Below are 23,436 nucleotides of genomic sequence, written 5' to 3' on the forward strand. Positions count from 1 at the left end.
GTTAGTGCACAGGATGAGTAACATTTCCTTTTGCAAAAAAAAGGTGATGGGCCAGTGTGTTTGAACCAGAGAATTTGTAATTGGATGACTAGTTGTATTAGACTGCTATGAATTAGCTAGCAGACCCTCCTGAAAGCATCATAGCCCAGTCCACCGAGGGTTGTGACACTTCCATAGCTTCTTTGAGGAATGTTCCCATAGTAGAAATATGTAGGGCAGCTACCTGCTGTTCTGTACATATCTCTACACAACATTACTCTACAGTAGACACATCACAGTCTGATGCTTTTTTGGCAGGGCTGTCTTAGAACTTATTTAATTAGATTTCCAGCACCCACCTCCATCAGTTCGTCACTCCTTGTGAATCACCACTAGTGGAATGTGTATGAACAAGAATTTAAAGGAAAAGAAACCATTGCTTACAGTAACTATGGTTCTTTGATCTGTGTTGTGCACATAGTTTCCACGACTCACCCTCTTTCCCCTCTGCTACGGAGCTTAAGAGTACCCGAATTCTGTATTAGCAAAGAAACTGAGAGGTAGTTGGGGTTGCTCCCCCTTAAGCCCTCAGTTGGAGGGACACGAAGATACTCAGGGCACCAGGATGCCCCTCGCCCCCCTCTTCCAGTGCTAACTGCTGGCCAAATGAATGCAAACTCAAGCACACAGGGCACAAGCACATCATCTGTGGATTGTATATGGACAACACATTTTTAAAGAGCCACCAGTTACTGTAAGGTAAGTCAAGTAACAGTTTCTTTTCTGTGTCCCTGCTGGTGTTTATAAATGTTTTTTTTAACCTGGGGAGAGTGGACCACGAGCTGCACCACCAAATGTTTTGAATCCCACGTCTTCTCCCACCTTCTTTCTCTCTGGCCACACAGCTTTGCTTTTACTATTATTCGTAGAACAGGCTTTCGAGGACCCGTATAAGTGTGTACTGTATGTAACTCCCCTCAGCACAGTACATGGAAGTGATGTCCTCATGCTAGCATGTGAGAGAAGTGCAGCTGATCAACAAAACTGACTTTACATGAAGTGCTGTCAAATGTTACAAAGTAAACAAACTGGAAAAATAAAGATGTTTCCCTTTACTCTTTTTTTTTTTTTTATAGTAAACATTGGGTACTACTTGTATAGTTGATACAAAATCATCATGTGGAATGTGATTTTCTAGATGGCTGTCCCTTTAACTATAAGGGCGTGGTCACACAAGCAGTAGGTTGGGGTCATATAATTTGTAGTTACTCTAATTGGGTGCTTTTAAATTTTTTTAAATGAGGGCAAAATACTGTCACAAGGGTTTTTCTGTGCCAGAAATGCTTCCCAAAGAAGATAAACCTATATATAGGAGCACATTTTCAGAATGGGGGTATGAAGTCATGTGCATTAATCCCACAACAGGATTTTGGCTTGTAATGTCCTGTTCATCATATCCAGTATTACAGTAAGATTCTATATTCAAACTTAAATTTTAGTGTAATAAAATCATATTTATTTTGTCTCTTTATTGGTCTACAAACTTACTATCATTAGCATATATTTTTGTTTAGGAAACCATATACAAAATCACTACTCTAGTATGTTTAGAATTATCGGTGTAATTGTCCTGTGGAACTTCCAAAACATACTTGAGTGACCAGTTGTATCAACAGTGCTTTTGTTTTGACTGTTGGCTATTCCCATGTGTAACAGATGGCACTTACTTAAAAAAACTGACAATCTGTGGGATAGCAGAGCATTACTAATAAAACCCTATCGCATGTTAAACTTGACCTGACATTAATCATGTTTTGAATGCTACAAATGATTCATGGATATTAATTAGTCTCCTGATCATATTAGTGAGCATCAGTATCACACTGCTGCCATTATCTACTTTCATTCTTATAGGAAACAAATCTATTGCAGTAATTGGATGTTTTTAATGTCTTAGGCCAAAATGATTAACTTGGCAAAGGGGTTATTTGTAGCCTTTTAGTATGGTTGTTAATTTACTGGTAGATCAGGATGTAATCTGAGTAGTTTTTTGTGTGGAATATAGTTGAATTTTTATTTTTTTTTTTAATTTCACCAAGACAATTCAAGATTTTATTCTCCCTTAGTCAGTTGCCTATGATTTCGCCATAATTTGTCATATTATTTCATCTGCTGCAACAGATCCCACTTCAGAAAAGGAGTAGTAAGTAATATTATTAAATAGTATTTTATAATTGGATGAGTTTATGAAGCTTGCCTTTATTCTTCTTACTTAGAACTATGTTACAAATTAGAGTGCACAATGGTATATCTAGACAAATCAGTTTTTCCAACTTTTGTTTGTTACATCCAGAATCTGTGTTATCCAGAGTGGGTGGTTACATGAAGGATTATATATTTGGACTTTGCATGAAAATCTATTGTAGAATTTACAAGAACTCAGCTTTCTTCCAGTATGGCTTTTCTATTCATTTTTCAGCCAGGGAACATCAGGCTTCTTTTAAAGTACATAATAAAATATAAATCTGTTGATGGTTTGAGTATCCTAGGCAGTTAAATCACAGTAAATTGTTATGGAGTGTTTCACTGAAAATAAAACACTTATCTTGGACTATTTGTTTTTCCACAAGCTGTTTAAAACTTCTTTAGAGAATTTATTATTAGGAAGTTAAATTTTTCATTTAATTTAATTGCTACAGTTACTCTAACAGTTTTCTTCTCTTTGCCTGGCCCACATTTCAGAGCATCACTGATGACCATAAAAGCCCAGAAAGTGCAATGTGACTTAAATGACATTTCTGCTCATTATATTCATGGGAAAAATATTAAATTTAGTACAAGATGTTTGTTTTTGTGAATCTAGTCTAATTATTACTTAATAAAATAATATTTTATTTCATTGGCATTTCATGCCATAAAGTCTCTGGGTTCCTAATAAAATGTATATTAAACAAATCTTAGTGGTAATATACCCAAATACATTGAGAAACACCAGGGTATATTACAGAGTATAAACCGAAATCTCTCTGCCTACCTGTAGATGCACTTCAATCCAAATATACAATAAATATCACTTCCTCCTCACTCAGTGTTACACCATCACCCATACTATGCAGCCCAAACATGTGAAATAAACCTAAACTTCTCCTTATCCTTAGAACCTAAAAGGAAACAAAAATGTCTCCTCTATCCTGGATGGACACTGCAAATATACTCTCCCCACATTGCAGCACATGGGCATTTGCTTGTTTTCCGTCTTACCTCCAGGTATGATGGAGCTCAGATATGGATCACTAATCATTAGGTGGCATAAGTTAGAGCAGATGCTGGGCAGCTATAACTTGCTCTGGGGCTGGAGCCAGCATAAACCAACAAGATAAGAGATCCATCATTCACTTCCACCACGCTCTGTGTAACACTCCATGGCTTCCCCTTCAACATTGTAGTGCACGAGCCTTCTCTTTTTTTGTTACTCCTTTAAGTATGTCCTACCTGTGACATTATTTAAATCTAGTATTCATTGCTTTGATACACCTTTTGCCAAAATCTTTATGTAATTGATCAAGGTGATTTTACTTAATTGCACGTTTAGTTTTTTTCATGGGCATGCATATTTTCTCTCAATTTTTATAGTGGCTTTACTTGGAAGCCTAGGATAAAATTTTCAAAAACACCTATGTGCCATTATGAAAAGTTTCTTAGTTCCAGTGACATTCAGTGAGACTCAAGCCACATTTGAAAATGGGACATAGGGCTCTAAGTCACTTAAGCATTTTTGAAAATTTGACCCCATTCTCTCAATTTTAAAGAGACATTCCCAATAAATATCAAACTTATAAATGAATCAAAAGTAAGAGATGCTTTGTCTCAACAGGAGATCAATTTGAGCATGAGTTTTCTCAGAACTTGAATTACACATCCCTTTTCCTAGCCCCATATTTGTTTTTTAACATATTCTATGTTTGTCCCTATTGTATAAGGTTTCCTCTGTGTTTTACAGGGTTGCCAAGTGAGCTGAATCCTCAATTAGCTTTTTGGATGTCAATTCTTATTGCCTGATCTGGTGAATATGGCTAATGCTTTGGGAGTGGGACTCGGTATGCAATTAATGCCATTCTCAAGCATTGTCCTAGTACATAGTCTCAGAAGATGTTTGTCCCGCACCAGCTCCAGGCTGTCTCTTCTTCCTGTCTGCTCTTTCAGTAAATAAAGTTGGAAAGCTGGAGTTCAAAACAATGAGGGGGTGCGTGACAACAGCCCCAGGGCTTCCAAACAGTTTTATGGACCTACGTTTGTAAAAAGTTATTGTCTGAGTGAGGTGGGGAAAGACAAATTAGTCATGTGCAAATTGGCTTTGATGATAAAGTAACTGACCTAAAGTCAAAGCAGACATGAACCACACTTTTTTGAAGTGCTAAAGAGTTTGATTAATTTAAAATAAAATACAATTAATGCACTATTGGAGTTTTTGATGTAACCTAAAATTAGGGCTTCCTAAATAGCACATGGTAGGTTATTCTCAAAATATTTTTGCCCTAGTCATAACAAGGAAAAAACAGAAATCTCACAAGAAGCCTATTCTCATGAAGTCTCCAGTCAGATTTCTAGACAAAAAGATTCATATAAGCATTCAAACTTTGTTTATCCAAATCAGATTCCAGGAGGTATTCCCACACAAGTAAGAAATCCGCTGTACAGACCTGTTGGAGTATAACACGGAGTTCCTTTATTTAAAGATCTTTCTCTGTACAGACATCAGAGGTGAAAAACCACTTTATATCTTATTGGCTAAGAAAGAATATGATGAAAAATATTCACCTTAATACCAAAAATATTTTAAATTAATTCAACTGCATTCATCAGTATTATTGCATGCTGTTAAAACACAATAAATGTTAAAGGATCTATGTCTCCTGCTTTGGGTATAAAACATCATCCTGGATTTTTAGGTGCAAGTAGTTGGGAGTAAATCAATTTTATATTGAAGTTTGTAAAATAAGGGGAAGCTTGCAAGAAGGCATGGAAATGAAAAGGTGATGAAATGGGTATTGAGGCCATTGTCGTTGGTAGAAAGGAAGTGTCATGGAGGAAGGCAGAGGAGGCCAAGTCAGCGATGTAGGCCCTGGAAGGCAAAGACAACTAGTTTAATACAACAAACAAAACACTCACGCTGCAGATGTTTTGTAGGGACGTGATCAAGGTCTATCTCTTTATTGGAGGGTGATGGGATGCATGGGTGGAGTGGGGGGAGAGGAAGGATGTGCAGAGACAGGATTACTAGCTTCCTTTTAATATAAGTAGTACTAAGTGCTAGTAATCTGTGCATGTCTCATTGCAAACTATGATATGCTTGAGAACATATGAAATTGTATTGAGAGGCATCATTTACAGATCTAAAGCTGTAAATGATGGCAGTCTTTTATTAGAGCATATACCAAACCTATTAGGCTTGTGTTAAAGACTATAAACATTATAGAAAATAAATGTTCTTAAAGTTGGCTAAAAGTTAATTCACAGAGAAGACACTTAAAAAAGAATATTAGTGAGGGAGCATCAAAGACTGCAAGACTGATCTTTGTTGAACAGTTAGGAAAATTAATCTTCATTAGATCCTATCTTGTAACAAAATTTAAATTTACTTAAAACAAGTTATAAAGTTTTAATGTTTCAGTATACACTACTAGATGTGGGTGTAAATATATTCTTTTTACATAGTACTAATGTCCTTTTTGAGGGTGGGACTGTATCATCCTCTGTTTCTGTATAGCACCAAGCATACTGACATATATTAATCGTAAAAGGTGCTTGTTGTTTTAATCTATCCTGTCAGAATGTCTTCCTACATCAGAATTTTTCAAGGTGTTAGCAAAAAAGGCTTTTAAAAAAGTTTTAAAACATTTAGATAAAGGAGTTGTTTTGGTAATCTTTCACCCATGGTGAAAGAAATTCTCTGTTTAACAGAGGTAAGATAACTAAAAAGAAATATTCCTAGCGGTAAAAGTGTTTGTGTCAATATAAATAATATTATAGAGGCATTGGTCGCAGAACCATATTTCATTTTTCATTTCATTTTTTTTCATTTAAAGCAGGGATTAAACCTCTTATGAGAAATACAGTGTATCCTCTCCAAACTTACAGTACTTTCTCTTGGAGCACAGAATTAATGTTTTGAGCAAATGTACAAGTAAATCCATTAGTTAAAATCAGACCCTAGATCATTTAAGAAATGTATCAGCTGTCATTATTTCTTTGTTTCAAATTACTTTAAATAATGGAATAACACTGACTCTTCAGACTTATAGCTAAAAATATAGCCTGAGCTATATTTGAAGAAATTAGGTTGTAATTAAGCTAATGATTAATGACTTGTATTTAATTGTTCTAATTATATAGGTTGCAGTCCTGGTCAGATCAATAACTCAGATAACTCCTGAATATTATGTTTATATGATTTTATATAAGCTATAACTCAACTAAATTTTCTTCTAAGATAATTTGCTTGCAACAGTTCTATTGATTGTAATGAGTAAGTGGTCTGAGGGAGGCTAAATGTGTATCTTACTGATAGATTACTTGGCTCAGGTGTCACTGCCTTCTAAAGGTTCTTTGGTTACATGCTAGAGTGGGCATCAGTTCATGAAAGGCTCCCCTTGGCACTGCCTTGGCTCCCCTGTGTAGTGTCAGGGGAAGACACATAAGGGTGTCCTTAAAAAGCAGATAAACTGGAACAGAGGAGCCGGAAGAGCTCAGTTCCTCTTTTCATGTAACACACTCCTCTAAGCCAGTAAGACAGCTGCAACTTGGTTGCTTTGTACTGTGCTGTTAATCTGATCACCCCTAAACCCAGTTTAGCTGGCTGGGACAGTGGCTACTTTGAGCTGCTGTGGTTTACTGGCATGGCTTAATTTGTAATGAAAGAGGTGCTGGAGCTGAAGCAATTTTTTACTTTCATAAATGTTGCCTCAAGCCCAAAAGTGCTGGGGTTCTGAATTGCTAAGCCTAGAGGTGCCAGGGCTCAGCCCTGGAAAGCCCTGGTACAAATTAAGCGCTGTGTACTGGCAAATAGCTATTAAAAGTTAAAATTAAAAAATGATTTAAAGTTGATGCTACATGTCTTCAGATTATTAGAAATATTGTTCAATAGCATTCTCTTCAGTTTTATTAATTAGTTTTTAAGAATGAAATTTAATATTTTTTGTAAAAGTCAAAGAAATTCCCAGCCAACGAACTGTTAAGATGAAGTTAAGGTTGAGACTTCATATTAGTAAATTAAGGGTCAAAATATTACAGGGATATTGTAATTATCCCCCAATCAAACACTAGATCATGGGTCGGCAACCTTTCAGAAGTGGTGTGCCGAGTCTTCATTTATTCACTCTGATTTAAGGTTTTGCGTGCCAGTAATACATTTTAACATTTTTAGAAGGTCTCTTTCTGTAAGTCTATAATATATAACTAAACTAGTGTTGTATGTAAAGTAAATAACGTTTTTAAAATGCTTAAGAAGCTTCATTTAAAATTAAATTAAAATGCAGAGCCTCCCAGAGCGGTGGCCAGGACCCGGGCAGTGTGAGTGCCGCTGAAAATCAGCTCACGTGCTGCATTTGGCACGCGAGCCATAGGTTGCCTACCCCTGCACTAGATACTCAGGAAATTCAGAGTTACGGCTATTTTTTTTTAAACCTGGGAATCTAGTCTATCTAAGGTATTTCTAGGGTACCCATCATCATAGTATTTGATAATTTCTGAAATGTTTTTAGATTGTTTTCATTAATGTATATTGTTTTTGATTGCATACAGTTAACATTTATAATGTTCTCACAGTCTAAGGGCTCACAAACAATATGCATGTGATATAGCTAATGAAAATGTTACTTATTTGCATGAGACAAGATGTAGGTGAGGTAATAGCTTTACCTCTAATACTTTTGAGCAAACGGTCCTTTCCCCCACAAGTTTCATTATGAAGAAAAAAATAGATGAGCAATTTGAACTTGGCTTTGGTATAATACCTAAGGGTTGGTACATGAAGAATTGATGAGAGTTTGGGTTTAAACTGAGTTAAGTTAGCCTACAGCAGTTTTGAAATTGATTGGGAAAATCACAGATGCATATTTGTCTCATATAATGAAATGCAAAATGAAATTTTCCATATGATAAACTCTTTGAGTTTAATACATAACAATCATTGGTATTTGCTGGAAAACAATTATTTTCTGATCCTTTGCATCAGAACTTTAAGCAAAATAGCTAAGTGGTTAAGAGAGATGGTTATATAATGTAATTTAACACATTACTCATAAAATCTTGGTTATGGTGCCTCAGTTAAATTATTTTGTGGAAAATCACTACTTAATACAAATAAATCAATAAATTTCATATCCAGCAGATTGTAGAAATCTACAGTTTCATAATATTTTTTTTAAAGTGTGCAAGGAAGAGACAGGAGAGGAATTTGTCTGAGCATGGACTGGAAGTTTCAAACTCCTGTATATCTCTCTCTCATATGAAATTACCTCTGAAAATCCATAAGAGTTGGGTGCCTTGCCTCAGAGCTACCAAACCATTGACTAGAAATTGTGTTGTTTGGAATGCTTTAGACACCAAAACATCCTCTAGGAGAATCCTGGCTGTCATTGTTGTCAAACAGATTTTTTTTTTAAATTCTAAAGAAGAAATAGGGGCCCAGGAAGCTGATCATTCACCTTCTCGCTATTCAGGAAACACTGTCCCATTGGCTGAGAGATAGTTTCATCAAAATCAAGCCATAACATTTACAGTTGCAAACTAATTAAACTATATAATAAATAAAATAATAAATTGCTCCAGATAACAATATTTTTTAAAGAGAAATATTTTTTTTAAACAGAAGTCTTCTTGTCACATGACTATGCTTGGAAGGATTTATTTTTGTTGGTAAATGTCAATTTCACTGCACACACACAAACTAATGAAAAAATATTTCCATTGATGATCATTGAAATTTACAGATAGGCAAAGTAAGACATTTTGGCCAAATGCAGTGATTTAACCATTTGAATTAGCGTTGTTACAAATGGACTAGTCAATGAATAGAAAAAAGAGGTATGATTTGTTGGTTTAAGGATATTTACTTTGTATATTTTTGCATGTGATGTTGAAAATTTGTGTTCTAACAGTTTATAAAGCTTTCACTATTTGAATCTCATTGTTATTAAATAATTATCTGACCCACTCCCATAATTTCCTGCAACAGTGAGTGAAAATATAAATCAATAAATAGAAAAAATGCTTAAATAAACATTGATCCCTTGAGATTATAAAAAAATTAAAATCAAATTCTGCCAAGTCTGCACCTGATTCACACATTTTAAACAGTTGTTTTCAGCAAATCAAAAGCCAGGATTTGCATATTAGCTGGAACAATTATTTTCATTCATGAATTGCTTTTTAAAATAAGAATAATAAATGATTAAAATAGTAAACCATGTGGAGGAAATATGTCCTCTTTTAATGTTCAGTGTAGAGCAGGAAACTACCTGAAGTGAGTCAAGGGCTTCACAGGTGGAAATTCATACCAGTAAACTACTAAGTATAGTGTACCAGCAAAACTGGGTTGTGTGCATCATTTATCTTTTTTGTACAAAGCATCATTGAAATGCATTGCATTTTATTTGTTCCCTGGCAGTCATCCCAGTTAAGCAGGTGTGCCATTTATCATGATGCCGATTAAATAGATTATACTGTTCACGTTCATTAGAAATGTTAACATGTTTGGTAAATTAAACAGGAAGATAGGAGGCTTATTTAAAGATGAATCTTGCGTATCTACAATTAGAAGTTTGTACAACTAAAAACGTAATATTAAAATTTTGATAGTGAAAAAGTATTTAATATAAGTCTACTCATAATTCAAGCAGCCCTTTTTTGTTCATGCCACTGTTTTTAGAAGCTTCTTAAAACATAGAAGCAAATGTTTTAGATATTTTTCATATTCTGCAGTATACAAGCACACTCAGCATAACATAAAAGCCTCATGGCAAAACCCTTGTAATCCAGCCGCACTAAGACTACTTTACTTAATAAACCTTTATCCTCTTACCTGTTAGTTTGTTTTCTGTGGTTTGGTTAATCAGAATAAACTGTAAGGTATTTTCTATCATGGTAATAATAGGCAAGAAAACCGGCCTGTTGTTCTTTTTGCTTCACAATTTAGTTTCCCATATTGGACTAAAAGATGAAATTAACTCCCTAACCAGTCAGCTGCTTCCACAACTCGCAGGACAAGTGTCCATTATTTATAGGTCTCTACTGAGTGACCAAATGACAGAAAAACTAACAGGTATAGTAAGAAGGGGAGAAGTTATTTCTGTGACCTTTGCAAGGGAGGGGGGGAATCCCTTTTTGCTTCTTGATGTGCTATTAATATTCTCACAGGTCTCTCTCTCTCTCTGCTTGTCTTTTATATTGGGAATATTATACTTAACGATTCTGACAACTGTAAAATTTGAGAAATTACGACATCATAAGAGTAATGAGGGATTGTCATCAATTGTTAACAGATTTGTTCTTGGTTTTTGACCCCTATTTAAATTCAGTGCCTGATGAACACTTGAGAGAGAGCATATCTTTATTGAAGATTCAACATCCTTGCCCCTTCAGTTAAGGTGGAGATTTCACAATACACATTCATGAAAGCCCCATGATCTCATTCAGCAAAACAAAAGAAGTTTAGATTCGACATTTTGAAAGTTAAGCGCCAAGCAGGGATTCGGGTGGTCTTTATACTTCATATAAAGTGAGGAGTGGGCATCAAGACAAAGGAAAGTTTTAAGGATGGATTTGAAGGAGGACAATGAGGTCACATTGTGGATGTTTACAGGGACCTCCTCCCATGCATAAGGGATGGCATGATAGAAGACATAAAGGTGCTACTTTTAAAATTTGATATTGGGTGATGAAGTCTAGCGTCATTTGCAGAGCAGAGGCAGGAGTAGATATCTTGATAGCACATGATAGGTAGGGTGGGGATAGGCCATGAAGGGCCTTCAGAGTTGAGGACTGACGTGGGGATAGTGATGTCCAGGGTGACTGAGAGATGGAGGAAAGGTCAAGAGTTCTGTTTTGCCCACGTGGTGTTGAAGCTGATGGCTGGACATCCATGAGGAGATGTCAGAAAGACAAGCCTATTTATCTTTGCACATAAGAAAAGCTTCTCTTAAGAGAGGGCCATTCTAAGCACTCTTATCATCATGTGGGGTTAGTCAGTAGGGCTTAATGCAGGAATGTGGAGATCATTGGGTGTAGTATACTGAGAAGTGTAATTAACTATATACACAGCACTGTCAAATGAAAAAAGTAAAGATATACTTGAAATCTAATCAGTTTTTAGAAAATAAGTAGTTTCCAGTACTACGTGTGCTCCTGTAGCCCCTGCCAATTTTTGTGGTCAGCAAACCACTGATGGTCCCAAGGCAGATCCTCCAACAGTTCTGTCCAGAAAGGGATTGACATTTGAACATGTGAATAGGGTGAAGTATATGTAACTGACTGAGGTACATGCAGAGTGCAACTTTAGATGCCTCAAAAGTTGAGGAGAGTCTAAGTTCAAGTCTACGAGAGTTTCTTCCTGATCAAATTGGGCAGCCAAGGACCTAAGGGAGCTAATCCAATGGGACTGGTAATTTTAGAGAAGCAGTAATTTTTCAAATTATTCAAATAAGAGAAAGCATTAAACACTTTCTTAATATGATAAAATTTGGGTTTTCTGATTTTGCTGTTTTTTTTAAACTCAGTTGTAACACTTGCTTATCCTAATTTTTTTTTTAATTGAATTTATACAAAGATCAGGTCCAGAGCAGACAGCAACAGGAAAAACAATCCCGATTAAAGATTTCATGCATAGCCTGAAAGAGTCAGCAGTGCAGAAAAATACTTTATCAAGGGTTTTTTTTAACATGATCTCCAACATTGGTCATCTAGAGCAAAGATTAGCAGTGACTCACTACATTTTACTTTGAAATGCATGAATAATTATTTTTAATTTTGAACAAATATCTAGTAAATATTCCAGATTTTTAATATGTTGGTTTTTTCCTAATTACTGGGGTTTTCATGTGATGATCAAGCTCTGAAGATTAAAAAAAAATCTCAATCATTTTAATAGCTGCTGGTCATGAGTTTCAGTTGCAAATTTCAGACACTCGAACTATATGATTATCTGAGTATGTGCTAGGACTTCACATTCAGTACAGTACTGAAAATTAACAACTCAATGGATCATTTTCAACTCAGCATCCAGTCCTATACTGAAAATTAAGTTTTTGATCACACCTGAGAACTATTTTAAAATGTTTTTAATAAAATTATTTCTAAAAACTGAATAAGGAAAGCAATAATGAATGATGCTTCTCATATTTTGTTCTTTATAGAAGGAACATAAATGTTTCAATTACTGTATTTGTGTTTTAAATAAAATGTGTATGTCTGGCAAAAAGAAAAAATGTAAATTATCACGTGGTTATCAGCCACAAGTTGAAGTAATTCTTTTTCTCAGGGGGGACACTAGCATTCTGATTATTTGTGGTGTGTTGAGCTACACTGCTGTGTAGCATTATCTACAGTTAGACACAAATCTTTGTCTGGTACCTTTCAATGTTTTTTAAATTAATTCCTTACTCTAGGCTGGATTCTGATACACTAATTCACCTTAAGTACTAGCTTAGTTACTGAGAAGTCCCTGTCATTTAAATGAGATCATTCCAAGAGAGGCACTACTTGGCCAAAATTTTCAAAATTTCCTAAAGCTAGTTGCATTTTACTGTTTTATATATCTGTTTTTGCTGTTTTATTTGATCTTGAGGTAATTGACTGATCTGTTAATTTATTTTTCAAACATTGCCAAGGTAGCCCACAGCTTTAGATGATTGTAGAGAAGCCAATATTATAAATTACAAATTATATTAGGTACCTATATAACTGGCATGATTTTCACAATTTCTGGTCACTCACAGCTTCCATGAAGTCATTTTTCTCAGAGACTTCATATTTAGTTATATTGAGATATGTGGTCACTTGACATAAATACTGACCTCTTTGTTTGGTTTGGTAAATATTTCTCTCAGATAGATAAATCTTGATGTTCACCTCAACAGAAGTCAGAATCTGTGATATATAACAGCACATTAATTCAGATGGTGACTTTAATTAGTGCAATAGTTTTTACTGGGTTATGCATGTTAAGGATTCTGGTTTACAAAAACTTTGTATATAATCACTGGAAATTTTCTTTTATTTTCAAATGTAATGTAATCTGAAAAAAATAGTATTTCATATGTTTAAAATAGCAACTTTATTAATTGCATTTCTGTAGAAACCTACCAGATATACTCCTTCATAAGCCAAATTTTTTTAGTAAAAAAGGGAAGCACCAGAGAAGGGGGTCGGCTTATGAACGTGTATGGAGAGGGAGAGGTGGGACGCAGTCCCTCCCCCCAACAGCGGGAGCAAGGAGAGGCAGCACAGCCAGAAGGGAAGAGGCGGGGCCAGAGTCTCTCCGCTTCTGGCCACGCTGCTCTCCCCCCAGTCTCTGAAGCAGCTGCAGCTCCGGGGCTGGCAGGCTGCAGCCGTGCTGTTTGGCCCCGCCCCCCAGAGTAGGCTGTGGCCACGCCGCTGGAGCACACTGCAGCTGTGCCACCCGGCCCAGCCTGCCGGAACATGTTACGGCCACGCTGCCCAGCCTGCCGGAGCAGCTCCAGTCAGACCAGATAAGGTGGAAAGGGATGGGATGGGGAGAGTGTGGGGGTCCCAGGCTGGGGGTGGTCAAAGGGGTTACTCCCCTGACTCCCAGCTTCTCCCTCCCAAAAAATTTCCCCACCAGTTGCTGTCCCGGCCCTTCAGGGTAAGCAGCTGGCGCGCTGGGACACTTTGTTTACTTAGGTTTACCTCCGTGCCTGCGGACGCTCGAGGTAAACAAACCATCTCGTCCCACCAGTGGCTTATACTGATGGCCCGGGAGCCAAAGTTTGCTGACCCCTGAATTATAGAGTCGGTTTATGAACGGGTTATAAAAAATTTCCGTTTTTACTTATCCATCTTGGGGGGGGTGGGTCGAGTTATAAATGAACCGGCTTATGATCGAGTATATACGGTATCTTGTCCCATCCTTGAACAGCTTTTGTGTTACCAGTACTTTTCTGAAGTGTATAGAATCATTAGGTTTTCCAAACATCCTTTTTCAAACCCTAATGTTTTTCTCAAACTGGTGCTGTAGCTTGAGGTATCCCTGCTACTTTTGTCTGAGTATTATTTGTAAATATGTTAATTTAATTCCACCAGATCTGTTTTTTCCTTGTATTTTTCATGTTGCCCAGATTCTGAACCCATGCTTTAAATGATATTTTATTTATTTAAAAAAGAGGTTACTGAAATACTATGGAACTTGTGTCAATGTGGAATCTTGCAAATGAAACACTTTCCTCTATATTGGAAATATTATTTTTGTTTTGTTTCCGTTTTACAGCTTCTTGAAGGAAGTTTTGCCAGAGAAGTCAGTCATGAAGTGGATGGACTGATTTTTCAGCCTACAGGCGTAAGTTGCAATGGAACTTAATTTTATTATCTTAATACATTTAAAATATAGGATTGAAATCTTCCAGTTACATTCCTTCACTTGTGCGAATGACAAATTTTTCACCATCTGCTACTAATGAACATTTTTCACCATCAGGAAGTCTTTGCTTTGGTGGAATTACTGTCAATCAGTGCTTAATTTATCAGGGCTTTCCAGAGCTGATCCCCAGCATCTCTAGGATTGGCAGTTCATAGCCCTGGCACCTCTGGGCTGACTGTGTCATTTAAGAAAGTAAAAAAAATTGCTTGAGCCCTGGAACCTCTTTCATTACAAATTAGGCACTGCCGTAGATACATTGTTATTTCTGTAAAAAGCAACAGAGGGTCCTGTGGCACCTTTGAGACTAACAGAAGTACTGGGAGCATAAGCTTTCGTGGGTAAGAACCTCACTTCTTCAGATGCAAGATGTTATTTCTGTTTCTCCTGGTTCTTAATAAAATTGCCATTACAGAACTGATTGGAAGCTGTATGCTGTTTTCTGTGTGTCTTTAGAACCATTAATAGGAATTTAGTCAGAGGAGGAGGTTGCTTTGTGCCATTTCACGTGTGCAGTTTGGTACAAAGACCAAAATAATAAATAGGTAAGCAGTTCCCCCTCATTCAGTTCCTGTTTTTATGAAGCCTCTGGATTGTTGAAGCATTGGTCTGTAACCAAGCACTGGAACCACAGTGGTAATAGACCAGATTAAGTACAAGTTGGTGTTCAGTGACTTTACACAGCTGCTACTATTTGTCACTTGTGCAAACTAGGCCGTAAAGTGTGAGATCTTTCTGTATCAGTTACTTAGAAACAAAGGCTGAGTACTCAATGTAGTTGGCTTCCTCAGGGAAATTTTAAGTGTTGCTACACTGATTTAGTTGGGGATTGTTCCTGCTTTGAGCTGGGGGTTGGACTAGATGACCTCCTGAGGTCCCTTCCAACCCTGATATTCTATGATACCTTAAAATTTGGTAAAATTGTACAATGCATACCATTTTAAGTGAAAATTGACTTTTTAAAAAATTTGCATAATATGATATATGTGTGACTCCTCTCTAAGAACTGAGAGTAAAGATTGGATGCATCAAAAAGCTTCCTGAGAGAAATACAGATGGATCTGTCAGTTAACTGTCCTTAACAACAAGCAAAACATTACAAACGGCTAGTGCTCAGACTGGAAGAGATGAGGACAAGGGAAGTAATGGTATACAATGCAAGTTCATAGAAATGGTTTGCTGAAATGCTAGTGTGCTTTTTTTAACTATTAAAATAAACTTCTTTTGAAAGCAATTAAATAACATAATTTCCTGATATGATCTCTTTCCATTTTGGTAAACAGTGTCTTTCCACTCACCCACAAAGCAAAGAGCTCTCTTTATCTTACTTCCTTACTTGTAAGCATTAGTGTTGGTGATGCCAGCCCAACTCTAGGAATAGAACTAACCTGTGCTCTTCTCTGCTGGTTCTGCAGCAGCTAAACACAAACAAGTTACTGACTTGGCCTTTTTTGTTTCTCTGTGGCAGAGTTGTAAGTTTAAAAAAAAAAAACAGAATATGAACTTGATAACACCAACTAGAATAACATGGCACACATTAAACAGATTAAAAACTAGCTAACTGACAGGTCTGAAACATAATTGTAAATGTGGAGTCATCATTGAACAGGTGTATTCCTAGTGGGGTCCTGCAGGAAGGAGTTCCTGCCCCTATATTATTAAAATGTAAACCAATGGGGGAAAAAAGGTTCCAAATGCTTTGTATTGAATTGAAGAATTCATGTAACTCAGATTACATAACTTTATTTATCAGAGCCTTTTCTGCTGGTAGTAGAATTGTCTAGGAGAGTATCCCTAGTCTTCCATTTTGTTGCAGGAAATAAGTACCTAAATCATTGGTACATTTTTAGAATTTGTGCTTTCTGATTTAGCATATAGGGAAGTTTGTAACTGAATAAAAGCTTCATGGGATGTATAAAATGCTCTTAATTACTTTTTATTTTAAAATATTAGTGAGACTTTCATAGCGCAATTATTGATTACCTTTCAATATATATTGTTTCAGGATTTCTTAAACTTAGTTTTGTTCAACTATTGTTAATCACTTATTTTTAGATTGAGCAATGTGTAAATTTTCTCAGTGTATTTTGTAGCTTGAGTTGAGATAATATAAAGGATGAACCAAAGTATTCTTTCAAAAGTTAATATTATGAATGTAGGAATATTAGATGATAAAAATAAAATAGGCTCACTTAAACTGAAAGCCCAGGAATTGTTATTTGAGGTTGCTAATCCTCTGTTCTTGTATATTATGGATGTTTTAGAACAGTGGGAGACTTTATTGCATATCAGCAATGTTTAAAAGCAACAGAGTGCAGTGAAGACACCTTGAGAATATTAACTTGAATTTTCTTATCTTTTTATTCTTAAGTTTGCAGTAGCATCAACAATGTTTTAGATGTTTTCCAAATACACCTCTACCCTGATATAATGCTGTCCTCGAGAGCCAAAAAAAATCTTACCGCGTTATAGGTGAAACCGCGTTATATCAAACTTGCTTTGATCCACCGGAGCGCGCAACCCCCTCCCTCCCCCCCCGGTGTCTGGCTTTTAAGCCCTTCTCTCTTAGGTCAGTCCTATCCCCCACCCTATTAACATACAGGAAGAATGACCACAAGGGTCATCAAATGACAAGAGGCTAGAACCTTGCTAGTGCCCACTCAGCTAGCAGGCCTCTGGCCCCCACTCCCACACCGTCCCCAAACACATAAACCCTAACAGATCATACTGTAAACTTTAAGTAAGCCATGGTGGGGGTGCAGGGGGAGGGGGAGGAGACAAACAAGCTCACAGCTCACTTCAAGGATTAGTGCTCACTCTCCTTTATCATGGGATCTCCCTTTCAAACTTGCCTGTTTTACTAGCTCCTGGAATAGTTCTGGGATTCATTCTGGGCTAATTATTTTTTGCCAAAGTTGCAGTGTTCAATTTTTGTTAATTTGGGGAAGAGTTGTTATTTCTATTTAAAGATAGTCTATTCAAACCATTTGTTCTCGTGCTCTGTGTTCTTTATTAAATACTAGGGAGGTAGTCTCATGCATGTGTAGACACTACTACTAGCTTCAGGAAACGCTGATGAGAATAGAGGTGGGTGGAGAAAGGTATTCTGTTTTGTGAAGGAGTTTGATATTTAAAAATTTGGTTTAATTCTGATTCAGAATGGAAACCAAAACATTTGAAATTCTCTATGAAAGGGAATGGTGTCCCAGCTCTGGGGAAGCCCTCCAAGTAGGCTGTCCCAAAGCCAAATACCTTGGAAGCCCTGGAGACCTGCCCTAGGCAGTCTGCCTGGCTGGTTTCTGGATCTTTGTTGAAATCAGTCTCTGTAAAATGGTATAACTTCAATGACTTGGAAAATTCTGATGGAAAAAGAAATTTTGTTGGAATTTTTCTGACCAGCATTAGTGTACCTATTATGTATATTGAGGTCTGTTTTCTTTCTGTGCTTTCTTCGCTTCTCTCTAAGTTCCCAAGTATTAACTGAAAACTCAACTTTGCTCTTTTCTCCTTCTGTTTGAAAACCAAATCACACTACACTTGGTTGATAAAAATAATACTATTGATGTAATCTTCTTAGACTGCTGGGAAGGATCTGGGAGTTGTGGTGGAACATAACCTCAACATGAGTCAGCAATGTGATGCTGCTGCAAAAAAAGCAAATGCAGTTTTAGATTGCATTAACAAAGGCATAGCATGCAAATCACAGGAGGTGATAGTACCACTCTACTTGGTGCTTGTTAGGCCTCAGCTGGAGTACTGTGTCCAATTTTGGTCACCAATGTATAGGAAGGATGTAGAGAAACTGGAGAGGATCTAGAGGCAAGCAACAAAGATGATCAAAGGGATGGAATGCAAGCCATATGAGCAAAGACTGAAAGAACTTTAATCGATAAACTAGGCAAATACAAATTAGATGGGGCTACTATAAGGTGGGTGCATAACTGGCTGGATAACCGTACTCAGAGAGTTGTTGTTAATGGTTCCCAATCCTGCTGGAAAGGCGTAACGAGTGGGGTACCGCAGGGATCTGTTTTGGGACCGGCTCTGTTCAATATCTTCATCAACGACTTAGATATTGGCATAGAAAGTACGCTTATTAAGTTTGCGGATGATACCAAACTGGGAGGGATTGCAACTACTTTGGAGGACAGGGTCATAATTCAAAATGATCTGGACAAATTGGAGAAATGGTCTGAGTTAAACAGGATGAAGTTTAACAAAGACAAATGTAAAGTGCTCCACTTAGGAAGGAAAAATCAATTTCACACATACAGAATGGGAAAAGACTGTCTAGGAAGGAGTACGGCAGAAAGGGATCTAGGGGTTATAGTGGACCACAAGCTAAATATGAGTCAACAGTGTGATGCTGTTGCAAAAAAAGCAAACATGATTCTGGGATGCATTAACAGGTGTGTTGTGAGCAAGACACGAGAAGTCATTCTTCCGCTCTACTCTGCTCTGGTTAGGCCTCAGCTGGAGTATTGTGTCCAGTTCTGGGCGCCGCATTTTAAAAAAGATGTGGAGAAATTGGAAAGGGTCCAAAGAAGAGCAACAAGAATGATTAAAGGTCTTGAGAACATGACCTATGAAGGAAGGCTGAAAGAACTGGGTTTGTTTAGTTTGGAAAAGAGAAGACTGAGAGGGGACATGATAGCAGTTTTCAGGTATCTAAAAGGGTGTCATAAGGAGGAGGGAGAGAACTTGTTCACCTTAGCCTCTGAGGATAGAACCAGAAACAATGGGTTTAAACTGCAGCAAGGGAGGTCTAGGTTGGACATTAGGAAAAAGTTCTTAACTGTCAGGGTGGTTAAACACTGGAACAAATTGCCTAGGGAGGTTGTGGAATCTCCGTCTCTGGAGATATTTAAGAGTAGGTTAGATAAATGTCTATCAGGGATGGTCTAGACAGTATTTGGTCCTGCCATGCGGGCAGGGGACTGGACTTGATGACCTCTCGAGGTCCCTTCCAGTCCTATAATCTATGAATCTATGAACTGGATATGTTTAGTTTGGAGAAGAGGAGGTTAAGGTTGGGATATGGTAGCAGTCTTCAAATACTTGAAAGGCTGCCATAAAAAAGATGAACAAAAGTTGTTTTCTCTTGCCACAGCGGGCAGGACAAGAGGCAATAAATTCACACTTAAGCATAGCAGATTTAGATTAAATCTCAGGAAAAACTTCCTAACTGTAAGAACAGTAGGACAATGGAACAGACTGCCTAGGGAGGTTGTGGAAGCTTCTTCACTGGAGGTTTTCAAAAGGAAGCTGGATAGCCATCTGTCTTGGATGGTTTAGACCAGTGTTGGGCAGCCTGTGGCCTGCGGGCTGCACATGGCCCGTCAGGGTAATCTGCTGGCGGGCCGCGAGACAGTTTGTTTACCCTGACAGTCTGCAGGCATTGCTGCCTGCAGCTCCCAGTGGCCACGGTTCATGGTTCCTGGCCAATGGGAGCTGTGGGAAGCACTCCACTGGTTTAAACCCAACAAATCCTGCATCTTGGCAGGGAGTTAAACTAGATGACCCTTGCAGTGTCTTCTAACCCTATGATTCTATGATTTTAGGCTTCTGTGAGGCACTGGACTTGATACCACTGGACATTTTGATTAAAAAACTAGAATAACATGGCACACATTAAACAGATTAAAAACTGGCTAACTGACAGGTCTGAAAACATAATTGTAAATGTGGAGTCGTCATTGAACAGGTGTATTCCTAGTGGGGTCCTGCAGGGAGGAGTTCCTGCCCCTATACTATTTAATATTTTTTATCAATGACCTGAAAAAAAAAAGTCATCACTGATAAAGTTTGCAGATGATACAAAAATCGGGAGTGGCAAATAATGGAGGGATGGGTAACAGAGTGATCTGAATCACTTGGAAAGCTGGGCGCAAGCAAACACTATGCATATTAATATAGTCAAATAGTAATATATACACTGAAGAACAAAGAAAGTTGGCCATCCTTACACAATGGGGGAGCCTATCTGGGAATTGAGGTCTCAGTGCAATCCTGTGGCCAAAATGTGATGCTTGGATATGTAAAAAGGGAATCTTGACCAGGAATAGAGAGGTTATTTTACCTCTGCATTGGTAGACTTGGCAGGATATGATTTTAAATCAATAGATGTTGGTAAACATCAATTTCAGCTGACACATTGAAATGGACAAACAGAATATCCATGGGTAACAGTCAGGGCAAATGCAGCACCTGCCCCGCCCTGCCTGCTTTCCCGGGACCTTGTGCTTTCATGGGTCAGGTGTCAGAGCCCTCTGCAATCTTCCTGTCATGGAGTGAATGAGCAGGGTGTGGAAGCAGAGGTCAGAGGGTTCCCTGCACAGCTGCAGAGCCAGTCACCTTAGATCCCTGCAGGCTATAAGTGTAGAGAAGAATGCAGTCCTGTTGGGTCAGGATGTTGATGCTGATAAATTGGAGAGGTTTCAGAGAAGAGCCATGAGAACGATTAAAGGATTGGAAAACATACCTTATAGGAATAGCTCAATCTATTTAGCTTAACAAAGAGAAAGTTAAGGGATGACTTGATCCTAATTTGTAAGTACGTACCTACATGGGGAACTAATATGTTGTAATGGATGCCTTGATCTAGCAGACAAAAGTATAGCAAGATTCAGTGACAGGAGCAGCTTACCAAGGGTTCTGGTGGATTCTTTATAAATGGCAATTTTTAAATCAAGCTAGAATGTTTTTCTAAAAGATAGGCTCTAATTCAAACAGAAATTATTTCTGGAAAGTTCTGTGACTTGTGTTATTCAGGAAGTCAGATTAGATGGTCACAGTGGTCCCATCTGGCCTTAGAATGTATGAATCTACACTTGTGATACTGATGTACAAAGCAGGAAAAAAAAGGCTGGCATACCAAACCTGAATCCTGCTTGTATACATTAATTAATCCATTTGATCACACTACCCTTTAAAATATTATTCACAACAAATTCAGTGATCTTCTTAATTATAATAATTTATTTCTAGTAGTGCCTGTAGTATGCTAAGTGCTTTAAGGTCTAGAAAATATGACCTATGAGGAAAGATTGAAAAAAGAAGTAATAGGCTTAAATTGCAGCAGGGGAGATTTAGGTTAGACATTAGGAAAAACTTTCTAACTGTATGGTAGTTATGAACTGGAACAAATTGCTTATAGAGGCTGTGGAATCTCCGTCACTGGCGGTTTTTAAGAACAGTTTAGACAAACAGCTCTCACAGATGGTGTAGATAATAATTAGTTCTGCCTCAGTGCAGGGGACTGGATAACCAATCGAAGCCCCTTCCAGTCTATGATTCTACAGAGGGTCAATGAGTAAAGCCTCCCCTTTGCTCTTCCTTTCCAGACATACATACTGTACATTTTCACAAATAATGTGAGAAGAGCGATGGAGGTTCTTGACCAGTATACAATTGAAAACTTTTTGTAGGTGGTTTCATAGTGACTCTTGCCCATTTTCTCCCATACCAGTTACCCTCTAACAGCTGCACGGTGCGACACAAAATACAATTTTTTTCTCTTCTTTCCGTTTTGTTTTTACAATTCTTTCTCTTCCCCCTTTGCTTTCTTTTCCCTTTTTTCCACTGCCCATCTTTGTGTTTTTTCCATTCTTTTAAATTTCCCCTTCCTTTCCTGTCATTTCTCTGTAATCATGCCTCCCTTTCCCTTCTCCAATTTTTGTCACTTTGAAGTACTGCTGATGCAGGACCAAACTGCTGGGTCAACTCCCTCTGATCAGCTCTGATCCCTCTGCATGGAATAGGTTGGCAGAACAGGGACTGAAGATGAGTGCTGATTAAAGGGAGTGAAACTGACCAGCAAACAGCTTCTTGGACAAGGTATGTCTCCCTATGTTTGTGGCCCAGATCCTGAATGAATTTCCCCTGTAGTTTGTGGGTAAAAGCCCAATACGTTGTTTGTAGTTTCTTAACATCCATCATATAACTTTTGAATTTTTAGAATGATTTGTTCTATAGGGTGACTGCAAAATTATTTATAATTTTGTACACTCATTGTGGAACATTTGCAGTTTGCCATCCTGTGTTTTTAATTGTTTAGTCAAACTGAAATCTCAAAAATAGCTTCTTATCTTTAGATGTCAGGATCAGTTCTGTGACCTGTGCCCACTCATCAGTAAAATTACTTCTGCTATCTGCCTTCTAAATCATAAACCTCACTGGGCCTGTGTAGTCTGTCTGAGAACACCTAATCTTCATGGTAGCAAACTCTTCAAAACTGATTTACCAGCTGCCTAGCACCATTATTTTGCCCTTTTTGAGAAAGGGGTAGCAGAATTATTTTATTCTAAAAGCTCCCCAAAAGAAAGTTTGTTAGCCACAAATAGTGAAGGTTTACAAGACATCTGATGCACTTTTTCTAGGCATTCACGAGAGGTTTGCGTCAGTATCTTTATTCTTTCAAATGCCAGTTTCACCTCTTGAGTCCTCTGATATTTTTACAGTGGCTCATGCTGATTCCAATCTGACACCTTTGTGTACTCTTTGTTTGAATGAGGCATAAACCCCTACCCCCCGCCCCCCCCCCCCGCAAAAAACATGCCTCCTGTTCTTCTAAGATAAGCACACCATTTTAGTAAACTGGCTCCATTGTCTAAAATAAGCTCTCAAAGTGTCACTGAATCCTCTCAGCCTCATAACTTTTCTCTATATGCAGCACCAACAAGAGAAAAAATTACTTGAAAGAAAAGGAATAAACAGTTATATTTTCATTCCCAGGTAGCATTACATATGGTTTTTATATTAAACCCATCCACCCCAATCTTGACAATCTAATTGGTAACCTTGAATACTTG

The 23,436-nt window shown here is 37.6% G+C and overlaps 1 protein-coding gene across 5 annotated transcripts in view; it reads left to right on the forward strand.

Moving 5' to 3' along the window:
* The window catches only part of RNGTT (RNA guanylyltransferase and 5'-phosphatase), a 412,738-nt gene that overhangs the window by 233,454 nt on the left and 155,848 nt on the right, over positions 1-23,436 (forward strand). For all 5 annotated transcript variants that reach the window (XM_034766053.1, XM_034766055.1, XM_034766058.1 and 2 more), the window contains one exon: positions 14,480-14,548. In XM_034766053.1, the coding sequence (XP_034621944.1) occupies positions 14,480-14,548 (69 nt within the window). The remainder of the gene's footprint in view (positions 1-14,479; positions 14,549-23,436) is intronic.

This window comes from Trachemys scripta, chromosome 3 (assembly GCF_013100865.1).
Source record: "Trachemys scripta elegans isolate TJP31775 chromosome 3, CAS_Tse_1.0, whole genome shotgun sequence".
In the NCBI taxonomy this organism is placed as follows: Eukaryota; Metazoa; Chordata; order Testudines; family Emydidae; genus Trachemys; species Trachemys scripta.